The sequence below is a fragment of the Drosophila arizonae genome, chromosome 2 (assembly GCF_054131065.1).
Source record: "Drosophila arizonae isolate 15081-1271.41 chromosome 2, UAZ_ARI_1.0, whole genome shotgun sequence".
Lineage (NCBI taxonomy): Eukaryota > Metazoa > Arthropoda > Insecta > Diptera > Drosophilidae > Drosophila > Drosophila arizonae.
This window is the reverse complement of record NC_142922.1, coordinates 21,290,898-21,306,966: the sequence shown is the minus strand read 5'-3', so window position 1 is coordinate 21,306,966 and position 16,069 is coordinate 21,290,898. Positions and strand designations below refer to the sequence as shown.

Sequence of the window (16,069 nt, the reverse complement as noted above, 5' to 3'; positions counted from 1 at the left end):
CTGCTACTGCTGTTGCCGCTGCCATTGATTGGATGGATGACGGTCGAGCCACCTCGAGCTCTGCTGCTGTTTGCGCCATTTATGACAGCCAGCCGAAGCCACGCAGTTAAGCGCCTGGCAAACACAGATGATAAGCGCCGCACTGGAGGCGGGCAACGTGTCGAGTGATCCACCTCAGCAGCTAAATTGCTGCGGCAACTGTGGCCAAGCCTGGGCCAGCAAATAATATAAGCATGCTGACTGTCCAATAATGAATCAATAGAAATTCTCTATGCAGTTAAGTGGTGAGAAGAAACCTTTTACAATGAACTTTCACTCGGGTCAAGCGTGAAGCAATCATTGGGTTATATATAGATAAAAATAAGAAATAAAACAAGTAAGAAAGCTCTAGTCAAGACTGCCCGACTACGAGATCCCCTGAACCCTTCGAGCAATTGATATTTCAATAATTATTCGCACATGCACACCCACACGCACACACATAGCCATACACACGCACGCATAAACACGCATTGGCTGCAGTGGTGGCTTACTATGGGAGCTTAATGGTTTAATAACGTTTCTTTTGAATGGACTATCTTAACGAAACTTTAAAATTATGAATATAACATAGATATGCATGTATTTGCCAAAGCAAATATGTTGGTGAGGGGGTGAATATAGGGGTGTGGGTAAACTTTGAGAAGAACTGAAATTCCACAAAGTATATATGAATCTATGTTTAAAAAAAATTTACATTTATTACTGGTCTTCGATAATGCTTTTAATTGATATCAAAATAACGGCGCAAGTTATCTAGCTCTTATATCTTCTAAAATCGACGCGTTCAAACATACTGACAGACGGACGGACGGACGGACAGACGTTCAGACGGACAGGGTTAAATCAACTCAGCTCGTCCCCCTGATCGAGAATATATATACTTTGTGGCGTCTGCTACGCCTCCATCTGGCTGTTACATACATTTCAACAGAACCATTATACCCTGATTTCCCATTTTCAATGGGTTCAGTGTATAAAAATCATGAAATCAAAAATGCAATGAAGGAACCACTCTCCTATAGAAGACCTATGAGTGACCTTTAAAAGGAACGACAATTACATTTTTATCTGGAAAACTTATTTACATATAACAGCTGTTGAAAGAGTAACAGAGAGCGAGGGTGAGAAGGAGAGAGGCGGAAAGAAGGAGGGGGAGAGAGAGAGAGAGAAAGAGAGAAATTAGCTGAAGTCCTAGGGCAACACATAGAAAGAGAGAAAGAGCTGAAAGAAAGAGATATTAGCTGAATACAATATGTATATCCAAGGACATAGAGAGGGAACGATAAACAGGGAGCGAGAGAGAGAGAGAGAGATAACGAGAAAGATAAGTTGAAGTCGTAAAACAACGTATAGAGAGAGACAGATGGAAAATGCGAGATAGAGATAGAGAGAGTGGGAGAGGGAGCGGGAGATACAGAAAGAGAAAGGGAGAAAAGCACAGATAGTGAAAGAGATTAGTTAAAGACAACATATAGAGATAGATAGATTGCAAGAGTCAAAGAGAGAGAGAGAGAGAGAGAGAGAGAGAGAGAGAGAGAGAGAGAGAAATTAGCTGAAGTCCTAAGACAACATATTTTGACTAGATCATCTCAGTACTCACCGCAAAATCGTATCATTGGAGATAAAAAAAATTAGCTGCGTCACGGTTATACGGATATATAATTGGTCATATTCAAGTATATAACGTAGACGATGTAGTCGCGTTAACTTTGGTTACATATACTTATGGCGGGTCATATAAATATAGTTTAATATTTATAGTATATTTAACGGCACACTTTAGTGGTCGTTCCATAATATAATGATAAAGTGCAAAGTGACGTGATAAGATAGAACGTCATTATATTAGCTAGATCGCTGATGCGAATTTCTCTCAGTTCTCAAGCATCAGCCAGACCCAGCTCTATGAAATGGCTAGCTCCGATTTACCCTGCTGGCTGACCAAGGATTACCTGCAAACTTACCTGAAGGCTTACCACAAGGATCCTCAGCTGAATGTACGCAAGTTGTGGTCGAATGCAGCCACGGCCAGGGGACAAAACTATGTGGGCGTGGTGACGCGCATTCATGTGGAATACGAGCTGACGGGCGGTGCAGTGGAGCAGCACACATACTTGCTAAAGGAAAGCTGCCCAGACGACGCTCCCCAGGCGGGCATGTTTGTCGAGTACGGCGTATACACGCGCGAGATGGATATGTACGAGTTTATCCTGCCCAGGATGCAGCAGCTGCTGCGAGAGGTGGGCGTCGAGGACAAGCTGCATGCGCATGCCGTTTGCATCGATAGGGAGCATGGCATCATGCTGTTGGAGGACTTAGCTGCGCTCAAGTACCGAAACGCAGATCGTGTGAAGCAGCTGGATCTGGCACACACTCAGCTCACGCTCCAAATGCTGGCCAAGTTTCATGCCGCTTCCCTGATGCTGAGGCAACAGCAGCCCGAGCTGTTTGCTAAGGGCTTTACAACCAGTTTCTTCAGTCGCGGACCTCAGGGGTACTCAAAAGTATTTACGAACCTATTTAAGGGGCTGATGCGCTATGTCAAGACACAGCCCAAGCTATCTGCTTGCTACTATGGCAAGCTCGAGCGTCTCTTGGTCAATCTCATGGAGTACGCCGCACGTGTGTTCGATGTGACAGACGACGATTTCCAGGTCTTAACTCACGGTGACTGCTGGACTACGAATATTATGTTCCAATACGATGCGAACGAGCAGCCAATCGCAGTGCTGCCCATAGACTTTCAGTTCAGCACTCTCGGCCCTCCAGTTTTGGACCTTCACTACTTTTTCTGCACCTCGCTGCAAGAGGAGGTGCTGGCCAGAGAAACGGAGCTGGTTCAGTATTATTATTATGCCCTAAAGCGTGCTTTGGGCCGGTTCAACTACGAGGGGAAGGTACCCAGTCTGATGGACCTCCAATTGCAGTTCGAGCGACGCAGATTTCTCTGTAAGTATTCCGATTCCACATGGAATTGACTTGAGTTCCCTTCTAATACCAGAATTTCCTTTCCAATGCAGGCGTCATAATAGGTTTGGTGTTTCAACCTCTCATGATTTACAACGGCAACGAGTGTCCAGACTTTTGTAAACTGTATATGGACACGCCCGAGGCAATTAGTTTCCAGGACTCGGTATACGAGGGTGTCAGAGCACAGAGTATTGTAGCGAAATTGCTGCCATTCTTCGATGCCAGGGGGCTGCTCGATGAGCAGTAAAAGTGTGGGTTTTATTACATATATATGTAAATAAATAAAATGTATATACACATACATATATTTCTGCTTATACCTTTAATATATAAACAAACTCATCATTATAATATGCTTTGCCCCACTGTGCTGACAGCTTTTTGGACAGCTTCAACCCCTAGCTGCGCTGATAAGAAAGCTCCGCACAGCTGTTGGTCCAAAACAAACCCGAAAGCATTCGCCTATAAGCAGACAGCGTGCGCGGCACGTTCAGTTGCAAGTTCGGGCTCACGCAGCGTATACGCAACGAGCAGTACTCGGCAATTCCAAGTGTGTTTAGGGGCAGCGCTATAAAAGTTAGGACTGTGCACTAAAAGCCAACAGATGGTCGCCGGCTGTTCACCCGCCGAGTTATCGGGATCGACAAATCTCAACTGGAACGTTTTAAGTAATTAAAACTGGAAATCAAAGCAAAACACAATAGCAAAAATCAAAACCAAAAACAAAAACTAAACAAAAAAGAAAATCATAAAAATTATAAATAAATATATTTTATAAATATTCAGAATGCTGAATATTTATGCGAATTATATTCGCAGTTGGAGAATGATTGAGCAAATCAAGAAGAGGTAATCCAGCAAGATGTGTGAAAATGTTTTTGTTTGTTTTTTCATTCGGCGCCATTAAAAAATCGAAGGCGTGAAAATTTCAGAGAATAGCTCGAGTGGTACGCGGATATTTGCCAATAATCGGCCGGACGCTACTTTTCCAATTTCCCATTGTGAATTGTGAATTGTGAATGCGATTCTGTGTACTCGAGTCTCTATTTGAGTTTGTATTCCGTTCTCTGCCCAAATGTGCCAAATGTGTATCAAAATGGGAATCGGGCGTAATGCGAACCGACGTGTGCGGCAGCCAAACCTCATCATCGCGATTGTAACTATCTGTTCGCATAACACAAACTAGTGCAAAGTGCTCCAAATATGAGCTAGAAAAGTCAATCTTGAAAGGAAATTGTAACTCAAGCGGAATCTGATGTGAGTGCCGGAATTTATGCAGAGTGCCAAATAATGGGAAAACAAACAGTTTGCGGGTGGGGCTGTACTCGGTTAATGTGGATTTGCGGAAACGAAGAGCGGAAGTTCGTATAAGTGAGCTGAAAGCATTTCGCTTTCGATTCATAACTAATTGTGGAAAGATATGTGTATATACCACAAACTGTGTGAAAAATTCGTACTCTTAGTGGAAGCATAAAGCAAATAATTATATGGAAAATTGTAGTTTATCAGAATTATTTAGTGATGCCTGAAATATCTCAGGAGAAATAAAAGTTACTTGGAATCTGTTCTCAATGAAAATAATAATATTGAATATTTAATATTGAATAATATTGACAAACTTAGTAAGTTGAAAGAGTGTGTTGAAGGAGGCTAATATTTATATGAAATTTCATTGTTTTATTTGTTTATTTATTCGTATTTTTTGCTTAGCCAAATTTATGAATTCCTTCCGCACTTTAAGCACAATTAAAGGGAACGTAGCCATAAAACTATTGTGGACTGGAGTAATATTTTTCAGCATATAATATAAATTATACCCTCAATGCATATTCATTCATTTAATTGAAGTCCAAGAGATAATCTATATGCGGACAATGATACTAAACTCTTTCAAGTAGTGAAATGGCAGAAGTATTTTATATTTCTCTCTTTCTCTCTTTCTCTCTCTCTCTCTCTCTCCCTCTCCCTATGAGTATTTCACCACTAAATTAAAAACTAGCAGATTTATTTTGCTTTATTTATTTACAAAGATTTTCTGCTCTGGCTTAAAACTTGTTATTTAGAATTAATTCTTTGTAACAATAAAAAAATAAATAAAATACAAGGATTTTAACGATATATCTTCTATATATGTATTACATATCGTCGTAGCTTTCAGTAAATATTCATTAGCATTTGAATATGTATTTTGGTCAGCTCCTTTAAAGAGGAACTTGAAATGCTAGTGTCACGCCCACTGTTATAATGGAAAATTATAAAAATCGATTCGTGAACAAAATTTGCTGCGTTCGAGCCATTGGTAATTATTATGCTGTCGGTCGCGGCCAATTGCAGCGCACTCGATGAGTTGGCTAAACGCTGCAGGCTCTAGAGTAAATAGCATAACGGGAATGCAGGCTTATGTCCCGGATTGGTGTATTGCCCATGCTAATTTAAGCTCTCTGCTAATTAGCTCAATTAGAAAGAGTTAGTTGAATAGTCCGAAATTCCGACAGTCTCTCACAAAGGATAAATATTCCATGGAATACGTAAATACTCGCAGGAATTGTGGCAAATTTAATAGCTTGTTATCCATAATTTACGAATTATGAAACTTCATTAAAAAGTAAGTGCGTAAATTGTAATATAGTTAAGTTTTAGCTTCCGCAATTTATCTAGCTTACGCGAAGCAGCTAATAAATTAATATGCTCTCTCAGGAGTTGAACAACATGGTTCCATTAGTGCCTTAATTAGATTAGGTGAGCGCTGGCATATCCTTGTTTATAATTTTAATGGGGATAGTGGTGGATAGGGCAGCCTAGCTAAGTGCTGTCGAGGTAATAGTATGCAAGCCAGAAATGTTAAAAGTCAGCAAGTATTTAAATTCATTCGCATTCACCAGTCGCTGTGCGACGATGTAAGCATTTTCATTTTCCATTTTATTTGACATGTCAAAGAATTGCATTTTCACAGTTTGTTAACTTGTCGCCTGCTGGTAACATGACAGCTTTATAAAGCGCAATAGAAAATACATATATATGGGCATATGTACATACATATATTTATATGGCCTTGCCAGGAAATAAAAATAGGGAAGCTAAGCAGCTAAATGTATGTACATAACATAGATCCCTTAGATCCCCTCTGCGTAGGACTCTGGGAGTCTTAGAAAGCAATCCTCTTATTCGTTCGCAAAATGCAGGGATTTATTTGAAATGTTTGCAATAACATCATTCGCAGCTCAAGTGCCATTTGGTGCCTTGCAGCTGAAGTAAAATATGGTGCGACACGGATTAGGGCAAAAAGCTAGAAGGACACGCCACAACAACAACAATAGCAACAGCTACAGCTACAGCAACAAGCAAAAGGCACAAGTCCCTTGCGTGCATTTCACGTTGCAAGTTAAATGAATGTCTCCTGCCAACGGCCGGAGACAAATGCTGGTGGCAACAGCAAGTTCCACAGCTGCTGAAGACAGTCTCAAATAAATGCAGCTAATAACAGACAAAGGCGCATACCTCACGACAGTGGGCAGTGGGAGAGACAGAGAGAGCAGAACAGGGAGTGAGGGTGAATACATTATGTTTGTAATGGCAATATAAATGCTTCCCAAGAAGCCCTCACAAATGAGATGTCAGCTAGAAACGCAATTCAACTTTTGTTTTTCATCGGAAGGCGAAAACTTTTCGCTTACTTTGCAATTTACGTGCGTTCCTTGGTAGGGCATCCCGAAACATACTTGGCCATATGGCTGTTGGCATCGTTTCATTTGACATTCATAGAGCCTCTGACAGGTTGACAGATGGACAGCGGCACGTAGATGCTCTGTGGAAGCTGCTTTAAATTTAATTAATTAACTTACAGTTGGGCTTCTTTTAGTTAAACATTGAAACCCTTTTGCCTTAACCCACTTTTGCTTTTTTTGACCACGAAAAACGGGACTTATGCTGTCCCAAATCCAATTTGTCAATTCACATTGTTGGCTCAGCCAAAATTGAATTAATTGTTGGGAAAAATATAAAAATCATTTTCTTACTACACTTTGAAAGAGCTTTTCTCTAGCTGAAAATCACGTTCGCAGCCAATTAATAGATCGAGCCCATTCATAGGCCCGAGCTCTGCGAATGAATGTATTACATTTCCCTTATCAAATTGAGACATTTCTCATGCTTAAGCCCAGCAGTTGCTGAAAAGGCAATGGAAATGGCTTTGAAAGGCGAGGAAGGCCCTCGCACAGTTGCCAACATATCAGATAAATCACAAACGCGGCTGAGCCAAAAATGGCAGAGCTAAGAAGAAAAATGGGTTAGAGTTTTATTTTTTATTTTTATTTTATTTTTTTGTGGGTGTTTTTATTTATTTTTATGTTACATTTTGTTCTTTTTTGTGGCATTTAAAATCTTTATCACGCAGCTTAACGTGGAATGGTGGTAGGGTGAAAATGCAAATAGACCCACGCATTGCGCCAGCTACGTTGACAGCTTGAAAATTATTCAAATTCATGACAAGTTCTATGAACTTGAGGCTACTTTACATAATTTTCTTGTCATCAACTTTGGAAAAAGTCATTTCGTAAGCGTCCCACAGAGATATAGCCAAGCAACAGCTAAAATAAAAGAACACTTTATAATAGAAACTAAAACAAAATTTTAGAATGAACTTGAAACAGCTTCGCAGGCATGAAAACTCAATTTTCATCCTGTCGCCCATCTATGCGACTCTCTGCAAATGACTAACCGAGACTGAGCCTGTTTCTGCGAAAAAAAATAATACCAAAAAACAATTGGTCAAACTTTGTGTATAACTTTGTCATTCTATTGTTGCCTTGTTGAACATTCTTAGCAATTGTAAATATATTGTTCCTTTTTTAGCTTTTGTTTTTTCATGGCGTATCTCTTGAGCGCCTCAGAGGACAAAAAATCCTTATGAGAAATGAATCTATTTGTAAACTTTGATGCACACAGCAAAGATTGGTGAATTGTCAGCTGCAAACTTGAAAATTGCATTTTTTCAGCGATTCTGTTTTCATGTTGTCGAGGGAAAGGAAATCAATATTTCTATTTCTAGAGAGCATTAACTCTTTTGGGATGCCTGTGAGTCCCTCGAGTCGGGCGAGACAGCCAACCCATTTGATTTACAGACAGCCCATTAATCGCGTCAACCGATTGTGCTGCATACTTTGGGGAATCTGAATAATGTGCTGATGTTGCCCAGGAGGTCTCCGTCGGTTCGGTCTCGGTTTATTGATGTTGATAAGTACACGCTCATCTGGTGCATAAAATTACGCAATTATCTTAAGCAATTGTGTTCATTTATAACCCAAGTACAAATCGAATGGATTCTAACTGCCGGCCTGTCTGCTATATAAAAGAGATGCGGCCCCCATTGCGTATACGCGACAGCTCAGATAATTGGTGTGCCTTCTGCATCGCCCATTTCACGTTGTTTGTGTATCGAAAATGCTTAGCATGGCAACACGTCAAAACGGAACTTTAATTTAAGACGGAGCTTCACTTCGCCCGACATTGAGGGAGCTCCGCATAATTGATGACGCAAATGGTGTAAATAGAGCTTCAATGAGTTCATAGAAACCTAAAGTTAATTATAAGATTCACTTCAAGCTAGAAATCGCCGGCCTCTGATGCTCTTTTCTACAGAGATATGAAATTAGTTTTTAATATTATTTTAAAGTTGAAGACTTTATAAAGGAAAACAGATTGTGAAAGAGAGAGATATTTAGCTGGCTTATAAACTTGACGAGCAATAACTTAAACACACTTGGCAGGGTATTCGAGGTGCGGTAATGTCCTAATTATTTTCGATGCTGTTGTTTGCATAAATTTAATGCAGATTACATAACAGTGAGTGGAATTTATAGGAAAAAAAAAAAAAAAAAAACAAACAACAAACAACAAAAATGCAGGCTTTTTTTTTCCAAACAAACTTTTTTAATTAAAATCAGTTTCTGCTCTTGCCATGCTGATATGTATTCACTATACCTATAGATTGCGAAGAAGTTTACTTAGAAATATAATAAAAGGAACGGATGAAAAACCTAAACGCTTTATTTTCGTTACTATAAAAATAAGTCATAACTTAGCTCGAAGTCTTATTAAAAAACTGGAAAAGTTTTATAGAGCAGCTCAGCCGTTGGTTTATCACCAACGAGGCTCAATCCCTTTGGCTCACGTCGAATACCAAAAGCGGGCTAAAGTTTTGGCACAAGCCAAACGGCTGGCACTGCACATCCTTTTTTTCGATATATATATACATATTTTTTTTTTGGCTTGGGCGATAGTGACTGCTGTGTATTTATAGTCAAATGGCTTGCTCCTGTTTGGGGGCGTGTGGCATGTGCGTTGGAAGCAGCACTTAAATCACGCTCAGCACACACGCATAGCCGAAATAAATGCCCAGTTTTTGCATGGCACTGATTAACATGCTGTTTGTATCTGTTTTCTCCCCTCCCTCTCTCTCCCTCTCTCTCACTCCCTCTCTCTGTGTAGATTATCGTCATGAACCGCACCGAGCTTGGCAGTCATATTCTGAGCTCCGCCGAGTTGTATAAAGTACTTTCGAGCGACGCCACATTTGATACGATTGGGGAGAGTCGTCATTTGGTTAATTATCCTGGCCTTGATGCAGGCAGTGTTTACACTACGAACCACAACTACGACAAACTCAACAGCAACTACGAAGACAGCAGCAGCAGCAGCAGCAACAACGACAACGACAACATGACAATGTTGCTGCTGAACAGTACAAGCAACGGGAGCTATGTGCCCGCCGGAATGGACCCAGTGCTGATGGACCAATATCTGCACAACCGTTCCATCGGCAGTCCGTGGTACCACCTGCTAATCGCCATGTACGGTGTATTGATTGTATTCGGAGCCATGGGCAACATAATGGTGGTAATTGCAGTACTGCGTAAACCAATCATGCGCACGGCCCGCAACCTCTTCATACTCAATCTGGCCATATCGGGTGAGTTGACAATGTGCTTGTGTGCGTGTGCGTGTGTGTGTATGTGTATGTTTCTGTTATGTAAGCTGAAATTTCGCATTTATGATGGCCTCTTGTTGGATATTTGCAGACCTGCTCTTATGCCTAGTTACCATGCCGCTGACACTGATGGAACTCCTTTCGAAGTTCTGGCCATACGGCTCCTGTGCCACCCTGTGCAAAACGATTGCCACTCTGCAGGCCCTGAGCATATTCGTGTCCACCATATCCATAACAGCGATTGCCTTCGACAGATATCAGGTTGGTAGCCTCGTTGTACATTAACCATAATCATTGCCAACTGCTATGACAACATCCGAATCATCCGAAAAATCGATAGAGGGCACATCGAAGCGCTTTGTCGTTTCTAATCAAAAGTCAAAGAGCGTGAAAGAAATTGTGTGTTCCGGGCGCAATGTGGCGAAAGGCTTAGCAAAGATAACTATAAAACTGTTGAGGACAACGCTAAGCCAGAACACAACAGTTCTCAGATAGCCTTTTACCCCCTCCACAGTGGCAGGCAAAAGTTTTAGCATTGCGATGGTAGCTTGGTTACAACTTTCAAAGTTTCCTGTTTCCCGTTTCCTGCTTCCTGCTTCCTTTCATGTTTGTCATAGCACTTATCTGTTCTATTTTTAATGTCTATAGATAAAAGTTCAAAATGGCATTTTTAGATCGTCAATTAGCGTGTAACCAAGCAGAATGATTTCAGCTCCGCTGCATGCGTTAGTTTACATTGAGTACTTGACTTATGTAAGGCAGTTTCTTATAGTTGGCAGATGAATGGGGTAACTTGAGACAAAGTACCTTAAGGCCAATAGATACGTATTCATTTCTTGAAACTTTTACCTTTTTACCACACGAATTGCTCACCCGTTGTCCAGGTAATTGTCTATCCCACGCGGGACAGCCTGCAGTTCGTCGGAGCTGTGACCATACTGGCCGGCATTTGGACTCTCGCCCTGATTCTGGCCTCGCCGCTGTTCATCTACAAGCAGCTGATCAACATGGACATGCCGCTGATGCTGCAGAAGTTCGGAGTGCCCCACAGGATATCGTACTGCATCGAGGACTGGCCGATGAGCGATGGCCGCTTCTACTACTCGATCTTTTCGCTGTGCGTGCAGTATCTGGTGCCCATAGTGATAGTGTCGATCGCCTACTTCGGCATCTACAACAAGCTGAAGAGCCGCATCACCGTGGTCGCCGTGCAGTGCTCGTCGCAGCGCAAGACGGAGCGGGGCAGGCGGATGCAGCGGACGAATCGACTGCTGATCAGCATTGCGATTATTTTCGGGGTCTCGTGGCTGCCGCTGAACTTCATCAATTTGTACGCGGACATGCAACGGCCCTCGGCCGTCACGCAGAGAATGCTTGTGGCGTATGCCATTTGCCACATGATTGGCATGAGCTCGGCCTGCTCGAATCCGCTGCTGTATGGATGGCTCAACGATAACTTCCGTAAAGAATTTCAAGAACTCTTGTGTCGTTGCACTGAATCCACTAATGTTGCTCTCCATGGTCACACGACAGGCAGCAACGTCCAGGCAGCTGCGACGCGTCGCCGCCGCAAACACGAGGCCGACCTGTCCAAGGGCGAGCTGCAGCTGCTGGGTAAGAGCGCCAAGCGGGGCCTGGCGACCTCCGATGGCGACTGCCTCGGCGGCGTTAGCATCGCGGCCACCGACTTTAACGCACGAAATGGAACGCGCAGCGCGGTCACCGAGTCTGTGGCTCTCACCGAGAATCCCATGCCGACGGAGCTGATCATCCTGGCGCCGCCTTAAACAGACCACAAATCCGCCTAATACTAACCCAGCTAAACTAAGTCCCTGCCTAAGCAGGAGCAAGCCAGTCTCTGTGCTTTGTCGTACGTATATGTATTTGCATATGTATATGTATATGTAAATATTTGTAAATATAAATACGAGACACTGACATTGTGCAGGCCGTGCCGGAGCCCCGGAGCTCCCAGATAATTGAATTTGCATGCAAGACGTTTGTGAGAGGCAATTGAAACAGTGCCGCAGGTTGCATGCATTTGCATTTGTATTAGAGATTCTGTAGCATAATTTTCATTTAAGTCGCAAGTAAACAAAAGTGCATCTGATGTGCTTTTCCTAGAGACCATTTCAACATTTGTGCACACTTACAGCTTTGCAACACTACTAAAATGCCAATTTGCAGTGTTGAGCACAAGCTCAATGCATGCCGCTCTCCCCCTGGGCAACTATGCCTAATGCCAACTGAGTTACCCAGAACTTTGTGCATCGAAGCGGAGCGAGGAGCAGGAGGAGTGCAGCAACCAAAATCCAAATTGAAATCCTAAATTTAAACTTAGTTTTAGAGACTTACGAATATTGTGTGTAGGCGTAAGCATCTATGTTGACTGAACGAAAGCAAAGCTGAGCTAAATATAAGTCTAGGCGGGATAACTGTACTCGCAGCTGTAAAACGTACTTGTAGATCCTTTAGCTCTACATATATGTATATTAAGCATCATTAATTATGCAATATAAGCACACACACACTACACGCAGCACACTTAGGTTTCATCAAATACTGTGATTTAATTGAACGAGCCCTTCAATTAAATTTCGGGTAATTGATAAACACAAACACAACTCCTTAGATGTAAGCAGAGATAAATGTGTATGATACACATATATGTGAATATATATGTGAAATATGTAAAGTATGATTAATTATTCAACTTTGTTCCTATTTACGCTTTTCACTCTAAGGCTTTGTACGTACTTCGCAATTGAACTTATTTCCTTGTGTTATAAATTTATAATATATATATACATATTCATAGTCAATGTAACTTAACATGCAATGTGTCCATAGTACTAACGACGTGTCTGTTATACTTAATCTCAGCTTAAGCTCAACCAATAATGAATTCCGAGTATTTGCTGTTTGGCAACGAATATTAGATAAATAAATGTCTTAATTAACATTGCTTGTACTTGTTCTTCCTCTGGTTATGCAAGGATTATCAATTCATAGTTGCTCATTTCGCTGGCTTCTCGAGTTCCATTGGCTACGCTGATTATAGTCGAGGGCGCCCAATGAACAGTTGCAGTTGCGAGAGGAATTCGTTGAGCACACATCTATCAAATGCTTGTTACGCGCAGTTGCTCGAGGTAAGCATTTTAAGGCATTCCGTTGATTTGTATGGCTTTATTTTTCAACAACTTTATATATATTTTCCGTGCACCCTTTTGCCAATGGCTGCAAATGTCAATTCGCTTTTGACATTTATGATGGAAATAAACGCCGAACACAGTGCAGTCGAGATTTGATTTGGTTTACACAGCAACAACTCTGCATAATCAACGTAAGAGACATTTGCGGGATTGTCCCAGAATTATTCTTTGTTGGTTTTTGAAATAGGGTCAGACTCTTGGAAACCTCTATCAGCAATCTTGTCGGCCAATGGAAGGAAAATGGATCCATATAGGTTCTAAGTATTGTTTTCTCGACTTGATGGAATCAATAAAGGATTAAAGAAGCAAAGGGTGCACGCAGAGCAAAAATTGTTCCTACAAGAAAATAATTACAACAAAAAAACATTGGGTGATTACTTTTGCCTCAAACTGTACTCATGACTGAGAAATTGTTTCTGAAATATACATTCATACCTCGAGACGAAGAGAGCAAGTGCCACTTCCGCCTCGAGCACTCTTCACATCAAATTCCCACTTGATTACAGCATGATGTATGAATTTAATAACAGTCTAAAGGTAAAAGGTAAAACAAGATACATAAAGGCATTTTAATACAGACATAAAGATGCTGGGAAACACAAGTTCTAAAAATGCTAATAATATAAAAATAAAATGTAGCAGAAACATGTTTATATAACATTTTCTTGCATTCATTCTGAGACATCGTCGCTGACAGCTGGATGCTAATTAGGAATATTTAAGGTTTGTCTGATATTTATGATTATACATACATTCAGACATTCGTCATTTAATTATTGTGGTCTGTATGCGGCTAATGTGATTTATTTAACATACATTACGCAGAGCAGCTCGTCTGGCCATACACCTGGTACACCTTTAACATTTGGCACTCGCTGGCGCCCTTTAAAGCAGTTGCTGTGGCTGTTGTCGTTGGCTCGACTTGATACGGAGTCAAGCAGCCAAGTAGGAGGCATAACGTTAAGAGCAATGGGCCATTAAACGGCCCAAATGTGGGCCCACAGTGATAAATATAAATGCGAGCGTATGAGAGTCTATGGGACCTACATATGGATACTTATGTGACAGCCGAAATACGGAACAGACAGACAGACAACTGGTTTTATGTTGCCTCACTTCCGCAATTCCGCACTTTGGAGCCGAGTTGAGGACAAATGTTAATGTTTGTGTTGCCAAATGTGTATGTGAGTGTATTGATAAGCCACCCAGACGCAGCTCATCAATCACAGCCGCCGGAGCACAGGCATGTGGCTAAGCTGCTTGAATTGGAAGTGGCCCAGAGCTCCGATTGAGCCCTTCATAAGAGAGACGTCTTCCACTCGGTGGTCGCAGCCACTCGGTGGTGGCATTTGAATTGTAATAATGTGACGATTGCGTTAATTGTTGAGGCTGGAAAAGCGGCTTACCGCCCAAGCGAAGGGTCATCGTCGTCATTAACAACGCATCCATCTAAGGTGAAGAATAATACCCGTGCGACCCGAGTGAGACGAGGCATGGGACACGCACCAACAAAAGGTGAGAGCGGCCCACGACTGAAAGCAATAATAACAATAATTTAATTAAATAATTTCGAGCTAGGGCAGCTGAGCAGCGGACATGTCGCGCTCTCTGCACTTGCAGCTATATGTGAAAGTGTTTGTTTATTTGCCGGGCGTGGCCTGTTTTGGCCTGGCCAAATGATGTCACTAACGACAGTTGTCAGCCGTATGCTAAAAACTGTCTGTGGACGCAAGAGATCTATGCCCAGCTGCCGCAGCGACAAGTGGAAAGTGTACACAAGAGAGAGTGAGACGGAGAGAGAGAGAGTGAGAGAGAGAGGGAGAGCAAAGTTATTTAACTTTCTTCTTGAACGCATTGCGTAACTCAATCTGACGGCCTAGGCATTCTAAAATTGACCAGACTCTTAGCCAACTGCCCTGAAGTGTCAAACATAATAAACGATTTGGGTAAGAGCTAAAAAGCAGCCGAAAAAGATTTGCTGTGAAAATCAATTTGACAAAGCTGCGCTGCGGCTTGACTGAGGCGTGAGCCATTGATTAGCATATTTATGAGTAAAAGTGAAATTAATGAACAGCTAGGCACAGAGACCGAAAGTAAAAAAGGTTCGCTAATATTGACAGAGTTCATCCAGCCAACATCTAATGCGACTTATTGGCAGAGCCAGAGCGTTGCTGCACCCCCCAAGGTTGCCAGGCCACAAAATACTGTAAGATAGTGACTCAATGCCATCCTAGCCCACACTGATTCATGGCTCGTGCTCACTTCAAAGCTCATAAACATATGGCTGTTCCCGTGGATAAGCGGCTCGAATGGTTTCTTTCTCATCAGGTTGCCAAGCTGCCAGGTTGCCGATTTGCCAATTACCAGTTGCTAGCTTTTTGACTAAAACATGTTAAATGACTTTCTGACACTTTCCCATGAGTTGGCCAATATTTGCACGTGCTAATGCCACAATTCATTTTTCCAGCCCACATAGAATATGCCGCAAACATGAAGACAAAAAACATTGCTGGGCCATTGTTCACGTTTTCAGTTATTGAGAGCGAACTGTTATTGATTCTGTGGTTTCAAATACTAAGTAACTTTCATTTCGTTTTGCCATTTGATTTTGCTGCCTTTGAATGATTGTGGTCGAAGTTGAGGGCAGCAGGCCAGGCCAGCCCCCGCTCCACTCAGTTTCTGGTCGTTGGGCACACGGCTCAATGGCCACGTTTGTCACCAGAAATTAATAACAATGTGCCGGTTAGTTGGACAATTCTGGGCTATGACTTTCTCGTGCGTAAACCGGCCAAAGAAACTCGCTCGCCGCCAATAAATAAATACTACACCCCACTGATTTAGCAAAGTCGATGGACTAGTT

At 42.0% G+C, this 16,069-nt stretch overlaps 2 protein-coding genes across 5 annotated transcripts; both read left to right on the top strand.

Annotated features, from left to right (window-relative positions):
* Positions 1-1,912: 1,912 nt before the first annotated feature.
* On the top strand, positions 1,913-3,315 carry LOC108608776 (uncharacterized). The gene is made up of 2 exons (XM_018000328.2): positions 1,913-2,991; positions 3,063-3,315. The coding sequence occupies exons 1-2, from the start codon at positions 1,953-1,955 to the stop codon at positions 3,257-3,259; spliced, it is 1,236 nt and encodes a 411-aa protein (XP_017855817.1). The 5' UTR covers positions 1,913-1,952; the 3' UTR covers positions 3,260-3,315.
* A 129-nt stretch (positions 3,316-3,444) lies between these two features.
* NPFR (Neuropeptide F receptor) lies at positions 3,445-12,959 on the top strand. 4 transcript variants are annotated; one of them, XM_018000327.2, is made up of 5 exons: positions 3,445-3,861; positions 9,499-9,979; positions 10,089-10,258; positions 10,882-11,458; positions 11,531-12,959. In XM_018000327.2, the coding sequence occupies exons 2-5, from the start codon at positions 9,508-9,510 to the stop codon at positions 11,782-11,784; spliced, it is 1,473 nt and encodes a 490-aa protein (XP_017855816.1). In that variant the 5' UTR covers positions 3,445-3,861; positions 9,499-9,507; the 3' UTR covers positions 11,785-12,959. The 4 variants fall into 4 exon arrangements, with proteins under 4 accessions (XP_017855816.1, XP_017855815.1, XP_089326669.1 ...); XM_018000326.2 differs by having other exon boundaries at positions 10,882-12,959; XM_089470543.1 differs by lacking the exon at positions 3,445-3,861 and adding an exon at positions 3,874-4,269 and having other exon boundaries at positions 10,882-12,959.
* The last annotated feature ends 3,110 nt before the right edge of the window (positions 12,960-16,069 follow it).